General features: G+C 36.6%; 2 protein-coding genes across 2 annotated transcripts in view; both read left to right on the plus strand.

The window, feature by feature from the left end:
- Window positions 1-2,573: 2,573 nt before the first annotated feature.
- Window positions 2,574-4,523, plus strand: LOC137656548 (uncharacterized). The gene has a single exon (XM_068390717.1). It carries the CDS (start codon window positions 2,574-2,576, stop codon window positions 4,521-4,523), a length of 1,950 nt encoding a protein of 649 aa, XP_068246818.1.
- A 6,413-nt stretch (window positions 4,524-10,936) lies between these two features.
- LOC137656549 (uncharacterized) overlaps window positions 10,937-15,000 on the plus strand; it is a 6,737-nt gene continuing 2,673 nt past the window's right edge. The window contains exons 1-4 of the mRNA XM_068390718.1: window positions 10,937-12,488; window positions 12,579-12,754; window positions 12,896-13,141; window positions 13,451-14,814. Of these exons, the coding sequence (XP_068246819.1) occupies window positions 10,937-12,488; window positions 12,579-12,754; window positions 12,896-13,141; window positions 13,451-14,814 (3,338 nt within the window). The remainder of the gene's footprint in view (window positions 12,489-12,578; window positions 12,755-12,895; window positions 13,142-13,450; window positions 14,815-15,000) is intronic.

Below are 15,000 nucleotides of genomic sequence, written 5' to 3' on the forward strand. Positions count from 1 at the left end.
TTCGCAAATAAAAGTTCATACAGTTAATTTCACAAGATTTGTTATATACCACTGGATTCGGAATTTAATGGTTTTTCTTTCAAAGTATATATAAAAACATTTACCTTAACTTATTTTTTCCTAAATCTTGCCGTTGTGGTGGACGGACACGATCCGAATGGAGCCGCAGTGAAGTGGTTAAGTCCTGACTAGTTTCGTGATACTTCCTCAGAGGACTGATTTATTGAGAGAAGTTTCTTACAATTTATAGGGAAAGCAAAAGTACAAACATACATATAGAGATTTAGAGAACAATGACACTCCCTTACCCGCTACCTGGGCTTGACTCAGGTGTTGAGTAGGAGGAGTCCCCAAGCTCGTTAGACACCTGCTAAAAAGGGTCATTTCTAGTGGCGGGTATATTCTTGTTTTCTTCTTTTTTTCATTTCAGTACAGTTTATTTATATGTCAATTCGGTAGCCTTATCTATATAAATACATAAGCAAAACATACACAAACATATGTATATATATGTATATATGTATATATATATATATATATATATATATATATATATATATATATATATATATATATATATATATATATATATATATATATATATATATATATATATATATATGTATATGTATATATATTTGTATGTTTTGCTTATGTATTTATATAGATAAGGCTACCGCATTGACATATAAATAAACTGTACTTAAAGTAAAAAAAAGAAGAAAACAAGAATATACCCGCCACTAGAATTGACCCTTTTTAGCAGGTGTCTATATATATATATATATATATATATATATATATATATATATATATATATATATATATATATATATATGTATATGTGTGTATATATGTGTGTTTATATATATATATATATATATATATATATATATATATATATATATATATATATATATATATATATATATATATATATATATATATATATATATATATATATATATATATATATATATATATATATATATATATTTATATATATATATATATATATATATATATATATATATATATATATATATATATATATATGTATATATATATATATATATATATATATATATATACATATATATATATATATATATATATATATATATATATATATATATATATATATATATATATATATATACATATATATATATATGTATATATACATATATATATTATCACGCCCGAAAGTATTTTCGTTCGTTCATTTATATATTTATCTATTTATTTATTTGTTTGCCCACACAGTCGTATGTTTGTTGCTTGTTGGTAACTGGGTGTTGTTTGCTTGTTATTTATTTTGCAGTCGTTAAGGAGGGTAGTTCTAATCCAACAATTTCTTCCTTTACATGATGACGTGGAAGCAGAGAGACTTCTTTTTCGGGAAAAGCCCAAGTTTGCGGTCAGTGATCCTCTGAACGCTAGAGAGGTTGGGATTTGCCTCTGAGAGGTACTTATCTACTGAGAGCAGTGGATTTGCCTTGGATCGCTGCAATGGTGTGTAGCTGTTAGTGCCCTTTATTAGACATCAACGCCTGTCTTTGAGTCTCCAGCACCTTATACCACTGTCACGCCCGTTTGATCATTCTTTCGCTGCTGATGCATGGACGTTTGCCTTCGAAGAGCTGCTGTGATCGAGTGTTTTTATCAAGTTTTCAATACTAATCTTGGTCTTTATCTGGAGGATTACAACACCTTTTAATCTGCGATGGAACACGGGAGAGGATATCAGCCTTGTACAGCCCCTAAAGAAAATTCCGATTTATCACCTGGTCCCTCATGTTTATTACTGCAACTGCAGCGCCGTTGATGATACTTTACGAGAAGTTAAGTACTGGTATTAGTAACTGTCCTCCATTTTTAGAACTGCAATTAACAACACTTCATTACAACGGAGTATCAAGTGTACGCTGCAGTGATCTGAAACTTACCTCGGTCCAAATATTATTTAATTATTTTTTTTTTCTTTTGTAAATAAATATTTATATTTCCTTTTGTATCATACTCCCTCGTTGTCCTTTGCCATCATTGTTTATAAACTATAACTGGTTGTTAAAGGTACTTCAGGTGGTACGAAATACTATTGTTTTTTTTATGTAACGGCTTTACGCAAATTATAAAGAACCTGCTTTAACATAAAACGTTAATGTTATTAATTAAGTCGTGACATAAATTGGCGACCGTGACAGGATGGCAAAGGGTCAGTGAGATAGTGTGAAAAAGTATAATCTCTTTTTTTCTCTCTCTCTTTACGGGAAACTTTTAATAGTACATCGTGTTAAGTAGCATTTGCTTATTTTCACAAGATGTCAACTTTAAGCGAGTTAACTGCCATAGGTAAGGAACTTGGATTGTCAGGATCTGACTTAGCATATTTCATAAAAGAGCAACAGGAGTTCGAACGCGCTAAACGAGCAGAGCAGAGAGACGCTGAAAAAGAGCAAATGGAAGCAGAAAAAGCAATATTGGCTGAAAAGAGAGCGCTTTTGGAAGCTGATAAAGAGAGGCTTGAGTGAGAGATAGCTTTAAAGTCTTCAAAGTCCGATGAAACTTCTATGAGTGCTTCTGTGCCAGCTAAGTTCAGTGATAAGTGGGGAACTAAGCTAATTCCTAAGTTTAGCGAGTCAGATGTCGGAAAATTTTTCGTTGCTTTTGAGAAAGTAGCTCATCAGTTAGCTTGGCCCAAGGAACTCTGGGCTGTATTAGTGCAATCTGCATTCTCTGGTAAGGCACAAGTAGTTTATGCTGCGTTAAGTGCAGAAGATTCCGGTGATTATGATATTGTGAAAAAAATGGTTTTAAATGCATACCAGCTAATCCCAGAAGCTTACCGGCAGAAATTCAGATCCTGGCGTAAAATGTTTAATCAAACATTTGTAGAATGGGCAGGCCAGAAAGCAGTTAAACTTGACGAGTGGTTGGCTGCAGAGGATGCAAGTACATTTGCCGAGTTGCGAGAACTGGTTTTGTTGGAGGATTTTAAAAATAACATTCCCAAAGACGTCCGCATCCATATTGAAGAATTTAACATTGATAATGTGAATGAGGCAGCAAAGGCAGCAGACAGGTTTGTTTTGTCACACAAGCATTATGGTAAGAAGAAAACTCATTGGGAAGCAGGTGTGGAAAAGGTGGAAGTAATAAAGGGTAGAGAAAGTCCTTCATCGCCTTCGAGGGGTGCGAGGCAGGCCCGGGACATTGTTTGTTATAAGTGTGGTAAGAAGGGCCATGTTAAGTCACATTGTCCTGAAGTAACTAAGTCGGTTAAACCAGTTATTTTGATGGATTGTAGGTCAGTGCCGCCTGTGTCTTCTTGTCTTGAAGGAGAGGTGAGTGGGAGCATGCCTTATGGTAAGGAATTTGAAGACTTTGTCTTTAGAGGTATAGTGAAAGTTGGATCTGAGGCAACTGATGGTAATATCGTTGCATTGCTGCGGGATACTGGCTCGTGCCAGTCCTGCATTCTGGAAACCTCTCTCCCTAAAGATTTCTCACGGAAAGGTCAGGATTTTGTGTTGCTTGGGGGTTTCCCAGATACAGTAACATCTTGGCCTGTGGAAGAAGTTTATTTGGAATCTCCTTTGGTAACTGGTAGGTTGAAACTGGCTGTAGTTAGTGCATTGCCTGTGAGTGGTGTGGATTTGTTGATAGGCAATGATGTGATGCAAGGTAGTGGCACAGCCTGTGCATCAGAAGGTCGAAAGGGGGCTAGTGTGGTTAATGAACGTGTTATGGTAAATGTTAAACCTGTTGTTCCTGTAACCCGAGCCCAATCTAGAGAGGAAGTCAAAGGTGGAGAAGCTGACATAAATTTGGAAAACTGCTTCCAAACCAAAACTCAACCTAAGACAACGAAAGGTAAGTCCAAGCAGATAAAAAATCTTTCGTTAAAGTCTATGGTTAATATATCTGAAGACTTTGCTACAGATTCTAGTTGCATGTTTCCAGATAGGCAAACCCTAATTAGTGCTCAAAAAGAAGATGGCGAATTGAAAAGTATATATGAAGAAGCAGAACAGCTAAAGGAACAGGATGATTTAAGTGAAGCAAGTTATGTATTAAAGAATGATGTGTTATATAGGTTAATTCGTCCAGTGACCGCATCTACTGATGAAGAGTGGAAGGTAAGGGAACAAATTGTAGTACCTGGTAAGTTTAGACATTTTATTTCGCAAGAGGCTCATGAAAGTGAATGGGGTGGTCATTTAAGAATACGAAAAACACTGTCTAAAGTGAAAGATAATTTTTTTTGGCCTTCTGTAAAGAAAGATGTAGTCAGACATTGTAAGTCATGTCATCAGTGCCAAATGGTTGGAAAACCCAACCAGAAAATTACTAAAGCGCCTTTAATTCCTATCCCAGCTGTTGAAGAACCATTCACGCAAATTGTTATTGACATTGTGGGTCCTTTACCCAAAACAAAAACAGGATTTCAGTTCATGTTAACAATAATGGACAGAACCACTAGATTTCCCGAGGTAATACCTGTTAGAGGCATTAATTAACCCTGGATAGGTACGGTCCTCGGACACCCCTTTAAGGGTATACTCGGACGCGAACGACCCCGACGCCAAAAAAAATTCTTGAAAAATCAGTTTTTGCAGTAACCTCCTTTTTTCTTTTGCCAAAAAAAACTTCAATGAATGCTTAAAACAACTGTAAAGATAAATACTACTCATCTGCAGAAAAACTATTTTTTATAAATATTTTAAAAAATTAAGTAGAAAAAAAAAGACCTGACATAAAAATTCATAAAAAAAAAGTTTATACATATATACACAAATCCTTTTAGGAATTGATTCTTGAATGTTTAGGACACATCTTGATGTATTTTGGATGAAGTCAGACCCATGGAGGTGAAGATATGAAATGAGAAAAAAAGGGTAACTTTTTTTGGCCAAAAAAAATTGTCCAAATTTCATGAATTTTTTTGGGTACCCAAATGAAATAGGAAGTGGCTAATTTTTTTAGGGAATAAACATATGTTATCCTAAAATAGAAATATGTAAAAAAATCTTCATTATTTTGTAAATTACATTTATATCAGGGGCCATATCTAAAGGTAATTTTTTGAGTACTTGGAAATTTCGTAAAAAAATACATATATTTAATATATAATATGATATTTATGCAGGTAAAAATATACCAAAATATCACAAATTCTATAGGGAACAAGAATATATATAGATAGGGCAGCTTACGCTTCGGATATGTCCACAAAATGGCCGCCAACCACACTGACTCAGACTCCCTAATCTGCCACTTGAAATGTAGGAAGGGTATGTCAATTTCAAGGTGTTATTTACTAATCTAATTATTATTGGATATGCATAAAAATTGTATGGTGGGTTGCTGGATAATTGTCGATTATTTTACGACTATAAAATTAAAATTCTGACCCAAAAAATTTTTTTTGAAGGGAAATAAAATCGAAAAAAAAAATGTAAAACAATATTTTAGCAAAAAAAATTTGATGATATTCAATCAAAAAAAAAGTAAACAAAATTTTCCGACAAATAAACATCTAGAGGAATCATTACTCTGTGATAGTTCCTTAGTACGTAGTAATTTTGAAAGAATTGGGAAAAAACGAAAAAATGGCAATCACCGGAAAATCGAACACATACCTATATATACGCCATATCTGGCTAAAAAAAAGATAGGCATGGGTAGCCAGATCATCTAGAAACACTTTCCAACACTATAAAAATATAAGTTTTGCGACACTACTTGCCAATTCCTTACGGTAACATGACTAAGCAAAAAATGCAAAACAAATAAAAAGGGGCACTCGTGGAAAAATGGCCATTCTAATATACGGCATTTCAGAAGAAAAAAAATTTCAGCCACGTGCTAGGCAAACCATCAAGGCATATTTTCCGACAAATAAACATATAAATGAAATATTACTCTGTGATAGTTCCTTAGTACGTAGTAATTTTGAAAGAAATGGGAAAAAACGAAAAAATGGCAATCACAGGAAAATCGAACACATACTTATATATACGCCATATCTGGCTAAAAAAAAAATAGGCATGGGTAGCCAGATCATCTAGAAACACTTTCCAACACTATAAAAATATAAGTTTTGCGACACTACTTGCCAATTCCTTACGGTAACATGACTAAGCAAAAAAATGCAAAACAAATAAAAAGGGGCACTCGCGGAAAAATGCCCAACATTCTAATATACGGCATCTCAGATAAAAAAAAAGACATGCACGTGTTAGCCCAACCATCAAGGCACACTTTCTAACACATAAACATGAAAAAAAAATCAATAATATACGGCAATTCCTTACTACGTAGTAAATTTTTACAAATATTGAAAAAAAAACAGAAATTGGCAACCGCAGTTAAATACCCAATATACCAATAACTACGTCGTATCTGACAAAAACAAAATCACGCATGGGTAGCCAGATCATCTAGACACACTTTCCAACATTAAAAAAGCAAAAGTTTTACGACACTATTTCGCAATATCTTACGGAAAAATGACTTGGCAAAAAAATTAAAAAAAATTAAAAAGGGACACTCGCGGTAAAATGCCCGACATTCTAATATACGACATCTCAGATAAAAAAAAAGACATGCACGTGTTAGCCCAACCATCAAGGCACACTTTCTAACACATAAACATGAAAAAAAAATCAATAATATACGGCAATTCCTTACTACGTAGTAATTTTTACAAATATTGAAAAAAAAACAGAAATTGGTAACCGCAGTTAAATACCCAATATACCAATAACTACGTCGTATCTGACAAAAACAAAGTCATGCATGGGTAGCCAGATCATCTAGACACACTTTCCAACACTAAACAAGCAAAAGTTTTACGACACTATTTGGCAATATCTTACGGAAAAATGACTTGGCAAAAAAATGAAAAAAAATGAAAAAGGGGCACTCGCGGTAAAATGGTCCTCGTGGTGATGAACGACATTTTAACTAAAAAAAAAAACATGCACATGGTAGCCAAACAATCCACCAAGACTTTCCACAACTGATAACCTATACAAGTTGCACCATTCTACGACAATTTCATAATACGTAATAACTTTGATAATTATGCAAACTACCTCAGAAGGGTAAACTCGGACGCGAACGACCCCGACGCGTCTCAGAAATCGGGGAAGGAGTACAGCTACAGCAATGCACATCTGGACACTACTAGAGCGTGTAGGGGAGACACCTCCTGCAGGTCGATCACCCACAAATTCAGTCACAGGGGTGAGTCACGTGAGAAAAACCTGTTTTTTTTTGACGCTCGGGGTCGCAAACGACCCACCGTACCTATCCAGGGTTAAAAGTGGTATCGTAATTAAGCATCTCATGGACTTCTTTTCTTGTTATGGTTTGCCTCGAGAGATACAGTCAGATCAAGGTTCTAATTTCACTAGTAGGGAGTTCCAGGCTAAAATGAATGAACTTGGCATTAAACACAACTTGGCATCCTCATATCATCCCGAAAGTCAGGGAATACTTGAAAGATTTCACTCCACTCTGAAGAATGCTTTGACTAAGTATTGTTTAGACCATGTTGAGGAATGGGATAAAGAATTGCCTTTATTGCTTTTTGCTTTAAGATCAGCCCCTAGTGAATCTCTGGGTTTTTCTCCTTTCCAGATGGTCTATGGACACAATGTGAGAGGACCTCTTGATTTATTAAGGGAACATTGGGAAGGGGGTAGTGGTAAAATGAATTCACTTGATTATATTTTGTCTTTCAAAGAGAAATTAAGGAGCATTTGACAATGGGCCCAAAATAATCTCTCTACTTCGCAGGCTAAAATGAAAACTCATTATGATAGAAAGTCTCAAGTAAGGAATTTTGAAGCAGGAGAACAAGTACTAGTGTTACTTCCTATGCCAGGTCAGTTCAGAGCTCAGTTTGTAGGTCAAGCAGTGGTTAAGAAGAAACTAAATGATGTTGATTATTTGGTGGAAATTCCAGGGAGGAGGAAAAAGTATCAGTTGTGTCATATTAACATTATGAAGAAATATTTCTCCAGAGCTAACACTGTTAAATCTGTTTCAGCTGTTGTACCTAAAGAATGTAATGGACAAGAAGTGGAAAGCAAAGAATATGGATGGAACAGCGAAAACTCTAAAATTTTGTGTAACCCAGATAGTTTGTTTAAACATCTGAATGCTCAGGAAGCTACTGATATTAAGGATTTATTCAAAGAACATCCGTCAATATTTAAGGACACTCATGGTCTTGTGCGTAGTTTGCAACATGATGTTGTACTAAAGCCAAACGCCCAGCCAATTAGACAAGCCCCTTACAGGTTAAGTCCACAGAAAGCTGAAGCTGTGAGAAAAGAAGTCAGTTATATGTTGGAGAATGACTTGATAACACCAAGTAGCCGTCCTTGGAGTTCCCCAGTTGTATTAGTGAAAAAGGAAAATGGACAAGACAGGTTGTGTTTTGACTACAGGAAAGTAAACGACTTAACAGTTGCTGACAATTTCCCTCTGCCTCGCATAGAAGATTGCATAGATAAGATTGGTAATGCCAAGTATATTAGTAAGTTAGACCTTTTAAAAGGTTACTGGCAGGTTCTTCTGACTGAAAATGCACGAGAAATATCAGCATTTATAACACCTGAAGGTTTATTCGAATGTAAAGTCATGCCCTTTGGCATGCGTAACGCAGCCAGTACCTTCCAGAGAATGATGTGGATGATCACGAATGGATTGAAGGGTTGTGTAGTTTATCTGGACGATATAATTATTTTCAGTGACAGCTGGAAAGACCATGTCGATAGAATTAGGGCCTTATTTCGTGCAATTGCTGACGCTGGTTTGGTGGTAAACCTTTCTAAATGCGAATTTGGAAAGGCTGAAGTTATCTACCTAGGACATCACGTCGGACAAGGTAAAGTATTACCCAAGGAAAAGAACATTGAAGCTGTACTAGCTTTTCCCACTCCAAAAACTCGGAAAAATGTAAGGCAATTTGTTGGTCTCGCTGGTTACTATCGCAGGTTTGTCCCCAGTTTTTCTGAAATAGTAACTCCTTTAACTAATCTTTTAAGAGAGAAATCTAGATTCTTGTGGGACGATACATGTCAACGAGCCTTTGATAAATTAAAAGGCATTTTAAGCACCTACCCTATTTTGAAATCACCTGACTTTCAGAAGGGGTTCAAGTTAATGGTGGATGCCAGCGATCTCGGAGTAGGAGCAGTGCTATTGCAAGACGATAGTGAAGGTATTGAACATCCTGTTTCATATTTTTCTAGGAAACTTAATGAGCATCAAAAGAAATATAGCACAATCGAAAAGGAAGCCTTAGCTTTAGTTTTAGCTCTACAACATTTTGAAATTTATGTAACATCTAGCGTTGATCCAATTGTTGTGTATTCAGATCACAACCCTTTAAAATTTGTGAACAAATTTAGGAACAAAAACAGAAGGCTCACTAATTGGAGTCTTATGCTTCAGGAATATAATTTGACTGTAAAACATGTGAAAGGGAAGGACAATGTCGTCGCTGGTGCCCTCTCTAGAAATCTGTGATGTCTTTTCCACTTGGATTATTGTTTTGTTTTCGTATTTATTTTCTTTTTCTTCCTGCAGTGTCTTTGGTGCAACATCTCGTTCTTTCATCATTGGTTTTTTGTTTGTGGAAGTGATAATTTACTGGTCTTGAGGCCATTTAACGTTGCCGTTAATTTTTTTTTTTTTTCAGTACATGTTGAGATATAAAATTAGTTGGAACTCTTATATGAGTTGTAAAAAAAAATCATATTTTTTTGTACCTATTAGGTTGGGGGTATCACGCCCGAAAGTATTTTCGTTCGTTCATTTATATATTTATCTATTTATTTATTTGTTTGCCCACGCAGTCGTATGTTTGTTGCTTGTTGGTAACTGGGTGTTGTTTGCTTGTTATTTATTTTGCAGTCGTTAAGGAGGGTAGTTCTAATCCAACAATTTCTTCCTTTACATGATGACGTGGAAGCAGAGAGACTTCTTTTTCGGGAAAAGCCCAAGTTTGCGGTCAGTGATCCTCTGAACGCTAGAGAGGTTGGGATTTGCCTCTGAGAGGTACTTATCTACTGAGAGCAGTGGATTTGCCTTGGATCGCTGCAATGGTGTGTAGCTGTTAGTGCCCTTTATTAGACATCAACGCCTGTCTTTGAGTCTTCAGCACCTTAAACCACTGTCACGCCCGTTTGATCATTCTTTCGCTGCTGATGCATGGATGTTTGCCTTCGAAGAGCTGCTGTGATCGAGTGTTTTTATCAAGTTTTCAATACTAATCTTGGTCTTTATCTGGAGGATCACAACACCTTTTAATCTGCGACAGAACACGGGAGAGGATATCAGCCTTGTACAGCCCCTAAAGAAAATTCCGATTTATCACCTGGTCCCTCATGTTTATTACTGCAACTGCAGCGCCGTTGATGATACTTTACGAGAAGTTAAGTACTGGTATTAGTAACTGTCCTCCATTTTTAGAACTGCAATTAACAACACTTCATTACAACGGAGTATCAAGTGTACGCTGCAGTGATCTGAAACTTACCTCGGTCCAAATATTATTTAATTATTTTTTTTTTCTTTTGTAAATAAATATTTATATTTCCTTTTTGTATCATACTCCCTCGTTGTCCTTTGCCATCATTGTTTATAAACTATAACTGGTTGTTAAAGGTACTTCAGGTGGTACGAAATACTATTGTTTTTTTTATGTAACGGCTTTACGCAAATTATAAAGAACCTGCTTTAACATAAAACGTTAATGTTATTAATTAAGTCGTGACATAAATTGGCGACCGTGACAGGATGGCAAAGGGTCAGTGAGATAGTGTGAAAAAGTATAATCTCTTTTTTTTCTCTCTCTTTACGGGAAACTTTTAATAGTACATCGTGTTAAGTAGCATTTGCTTATTTTCACAAGATGTCAACTTTAAGCGAGTTAACTGCCATAGGTAAGGAACTTGGATTGTCAGGATCTGACTTAGCATATTTCATAAAAGAGCAACAGGAGTTCGAACGCGCTAAACGAGCAGAGCAGAGAGACGCTGAAAGAGAGCAAATGGAAGCCGAAAAAGCAATATTGGCTGAAAAGAGAGCGCTTTTGGAAGCTGATAAAGAGAGACTTGAGTTAGAGATAGCTTTAAAGTCTTCAAAGTCCGATGAAACTTCTATGAGTGCTTCTGTGCCAGCTAAGTTCAGTGATAAGTGGGGAACTAAGCTAATTCCTAAGTTTAGCGAGTCAGATGTCGGAAAATTTTTCGTTGCTTTTGAGAAAGTAGCTCATCAGTTAGCTTGGCCCAAGGAACTCTGGGCTGTATTAGTGCAATCTGCATTCTCTGGTAAGGCACAAGTAGTTTATGCTGCGTTAAGTGCAGAAGATTCCGGTGATTATGATATTGTGAAAAAAATGGTTTTAAATGCCTACCAGCTAATCCCAGAAGCTTACCGGCAGAAATTCAGATCCTGGCGTAAAATGTTTAATCAATCATTTGTAGAATGGGCAGGCCAGAAAGCAGTTAAACTTGACGAGTGGTTGGCTGCAGAGGAGGCAAGTACATTTGCCGAGTTGCGAGAACTGGTTTTGTTGGAGGATTTTAAAAATAACATTCCCAAAGACGTCCGCATCCATATTGAAGAATTTAACATTGATAATGTGAAAGAGGCAGCAAAGGCAGCAGACAGGTTTGTTTTGTCACACAAGCATTATGGTAAGAAGAAAACTCATTGGGAAGCAGGTGTGGAAAAGGTGGAAGTAATAAAGGGTAGAGAAAGTCCTTCATCGCCTTCGAGGGGTGCGAGGCAGGCCCGGGACATTGTTTGTTATAAGTGTGGTAAGAAGGGCCATGTTAAGTCACATTGTCCTGAAGTAACTAAGTCGGTTAAACCAGTTATTTTGATGGATTGTAGGTCAGTGCCGCCTGTGTCTTCTAGTCTTGAAGGAGAGGTGAGTGGGAGCATGCCTTATGGTAAGGAATTTGAAGACTTTGTCTTTAGAGGTATAGTGAAAGTTGGATCTGAGGCAACTGATGGTAATATCGTTGCATTGCTGCGGGATACTGGCTCGTGCCAGTCCTGCATTCTGGAAACCTCTCTCCCTAAAGATTTCTCACGGAAAGGTCAGGATTTTGTGTTGCTTGGGGGTTTCCCAGATACAGTAACATCTTGGCCTGTGGAAGAAGTTTATTTGGAATCTCCTTTGGTAACTGGTAGGTTGAAACTGGCTGTAGTTAGTGCATTGCCTGTGAGTGGTGTGGATTTGTTGATAGGCAATGATGTGATGCAAGGTAGTGGCACAGCCTGTGCATCAGAAGGTCGAAAGGGGGCTAGTGTGGTTAATGAACGTGTTATGGTAAATGTTAAACCTGTTGTTCCTGTAACCCGAGCCCAATCTAGAGAGGAAGTCAAAGGTGGAGAAGCTGACATAAATTTGGAAAACTGCTTCCAAACCAAAACTCAACCTAAGACAACGAAAGGTAAGTCCAAGCAGATAAAAAATCTTTCGTTAAAGTCTATGGTTAATATATCTGAAGACTTTGCTACAGATTCTAGTTGCATGTTTCCAGATAGGCAAACCCTAATTAGTGCTCAAAAAGAAGATGGCGAATTGAAAAGTATATATGAAGAAGCAGAACAGCTAAAGGAACAGGATGATTTAAGTGAAGCAAGTTATGTATTAAAGAATGATGTGTTATATAGGTTAATTCGTCCAGTGACCGCATCTACTGATGAAGAGTGGAAGGTAAGGGAACAAATTGTAGTACCTGGTAAGTTTAGACATTTTATTTTGCAAGAGGCTCATGAAAGTGAATGGGGTGGTCATTTAAGAATACGAAAAACACTGTCTAAAGTGAAAGATAATTTTTTTTGGCCTTCTGTAAAGAAAGATGTAGTCAGACATTGTAAGTCATGTCATCAGTGCCAAATGGTTGGAAAACCCAACCAGAAAATTACTAAAGCGCCTTTAATTCCTATCCCAGCTGTTGAAGAACCATTCACGCAAATTGTTATTGACATTGTGGGTCCTTTACCCAAAACAAAAACAGGATTTCAGTTCATGTTAACAATAATGGACAGAACCACTAGATTTCCCGAGGTAATACCTGTTAGAGGCATTAAAAGTGGTATCGTAATTAAGCATCTCATGGACTTCTTTTCTTGTTATGGTTTGCCTCGAGAGATACAGTCAGATCAAGGATCTAATTTCACTAGTAGGGAGTTCCAGGCTAAAATGAATGAACTTGGCATTAAACACAACTTGGCATCCTCATATCATCCCGAAAGTCAGGGAATACTTGAAAGATTTCACTCCACTCTGAAGAATGCTTTGACTAAGTATTGTTTAGACCATGTTGAGGAATGGGATAAAGAATTGCCTTTATTGCTTTTTGCTTTAAGATCAGCCCCTAGTGAATCTCTGGGTTTTTCTCCTTTTCAGATGGTCTATGGACACAATGTGAGAGGACCTCTTGATTTATTAAGGGAACATTGGGAAGGGGGTAGTGGTAAAATGAATTCACTTGATTATATTTTGTCTTTCAAAGAGAAATTAAGGAGCATTTGGCAATGGGCCCAAAATAATCTCTCTACTTCGCAGGCTAAAATGAAAACTCATTATGATAGAAAGTCTCAAGTAAGGAATTTTGAAGCAGGAGAACAAGTACTAGTGTTACTTCCTATGCCAGGTCAGTTCAGAGCTCAGTTTGTAGGTCAAGCAGTGGTTAAGAAGAAACTAAATGATGTTGATTATTTGTTGGAAATTCCAGGGAGGAGGAAAAAGTATCAGTTGTGTCATATTAACATTATGAAGAAATATTTCTCCAGAGCTAACACTGTTAAATCTGTTTCAGCTGTTGTACCTAAAGAATGTAATGGACAAGAAGTGGAAAGCAAAGAATATGGATGGAACAGCGAAAACTCTAAAATTTTGTGTAACCCAGATAGTTTGTTTAAACATCTGAATGCTCAGGAAGCTACTGATATTAAGGATTTATTCAAAGAACATCCGTCAATATTTAAGGACACTCATGGTCTTGTGCGTAGTTTGCAACATGATGTTGTACTAAAGCCAAACGCCCAGCCAATTAGACAAGCCCCTTACAGGTTAAGTCCACAGAAAGCTGAAGCTGTGAGAAAAGAAGTCAGTTATATGTTGGAGAATGACTTGATAACACCAAGTAGCCGTCCTTGGAGTTCCCCAGTTGTATTAGTGAAAAAGGAAAATGGACAAGACAGGTTGTGTTTTGATTACAGGAAAGTAAACGACTTAACAGTTGCTGACAATTTCCCTCTGCCTCGCATAGAAGATTGCATAGATAAGATTGGTAATGCCAAGTATATTAGTAAGTTAGACCTTTTAAAAGGTTACTGGCAGGTTCTTCTGACTGAAAATGCACGAGAAATATCAGCATTTATAACACCTGAAGGTTTATTCAAATGTAAAGTCATGCCCTTTGGCATGCGTAACGCAGCCAGTACCTTCCAGAGAATGATGTGGATGATCACGAATGGATTGAAGGGTTGTGTAGTTTATCTGGACGATATAATTATTTTCAGTGACAGCTGGAAAGACCATGTCGATAGAATTAGGGCCTTATTTCGTGCAATTGCTGACGCTGGTTTGGTGGTAAACCTTTCTAAATGCGAATTTGGAAAGGCTGAAGTTATCTACCTAGGACATCACGTCGGACAAGGTAAAGTATTACCCAAGGAAAAGAACATTGAAGCTGTACTAGCTTTTCCCACTCCAAAAACTCGGAAAAATGTAAGGCAATTTGTTGGTCTCGCTGGTTACTATCGCAGGTTTGTCCCCAGTTTTTCTGAAATAGTAACTCCTTTAACTAATCTTTTAAGAGAGAAATCTAGATTCTTGTGGGACGATACATGTCAACGAGCCTTTGATAAATTAAAAGGCATTTTAAGCACCTACCCTATTTTGAAATCACCTGACTTTCAGAAGGGGTTCAAGTTAATGGTGGATGCCAGCGA

Source organism: Palaemon carinicauda, chromosome 17 (genome assembly GCF_036898095.1).
Source record: "Palaemon carinicauda isolate YSFRI2023 chromosome 17, ASM3689809v2, whole genome shotgun sequence".
NCBI classification, from domain to species: Eukaryota; Metazoa; Arthropoda; class Malacostraca; order Decapoda; family Palaemonidae; genus Palaemon; species Palaemon carinicauda.

Bases quoted from the DNA above. Each gene is read 5' to 3' on its own strand.
- LOC137656548 (XM_068390717.1), top strand. From the start codon at position 2,574: ATGAGTGCTTCTGTGCCAGCTAAGTTCAGTGATAAGTGGGGAACTAAG.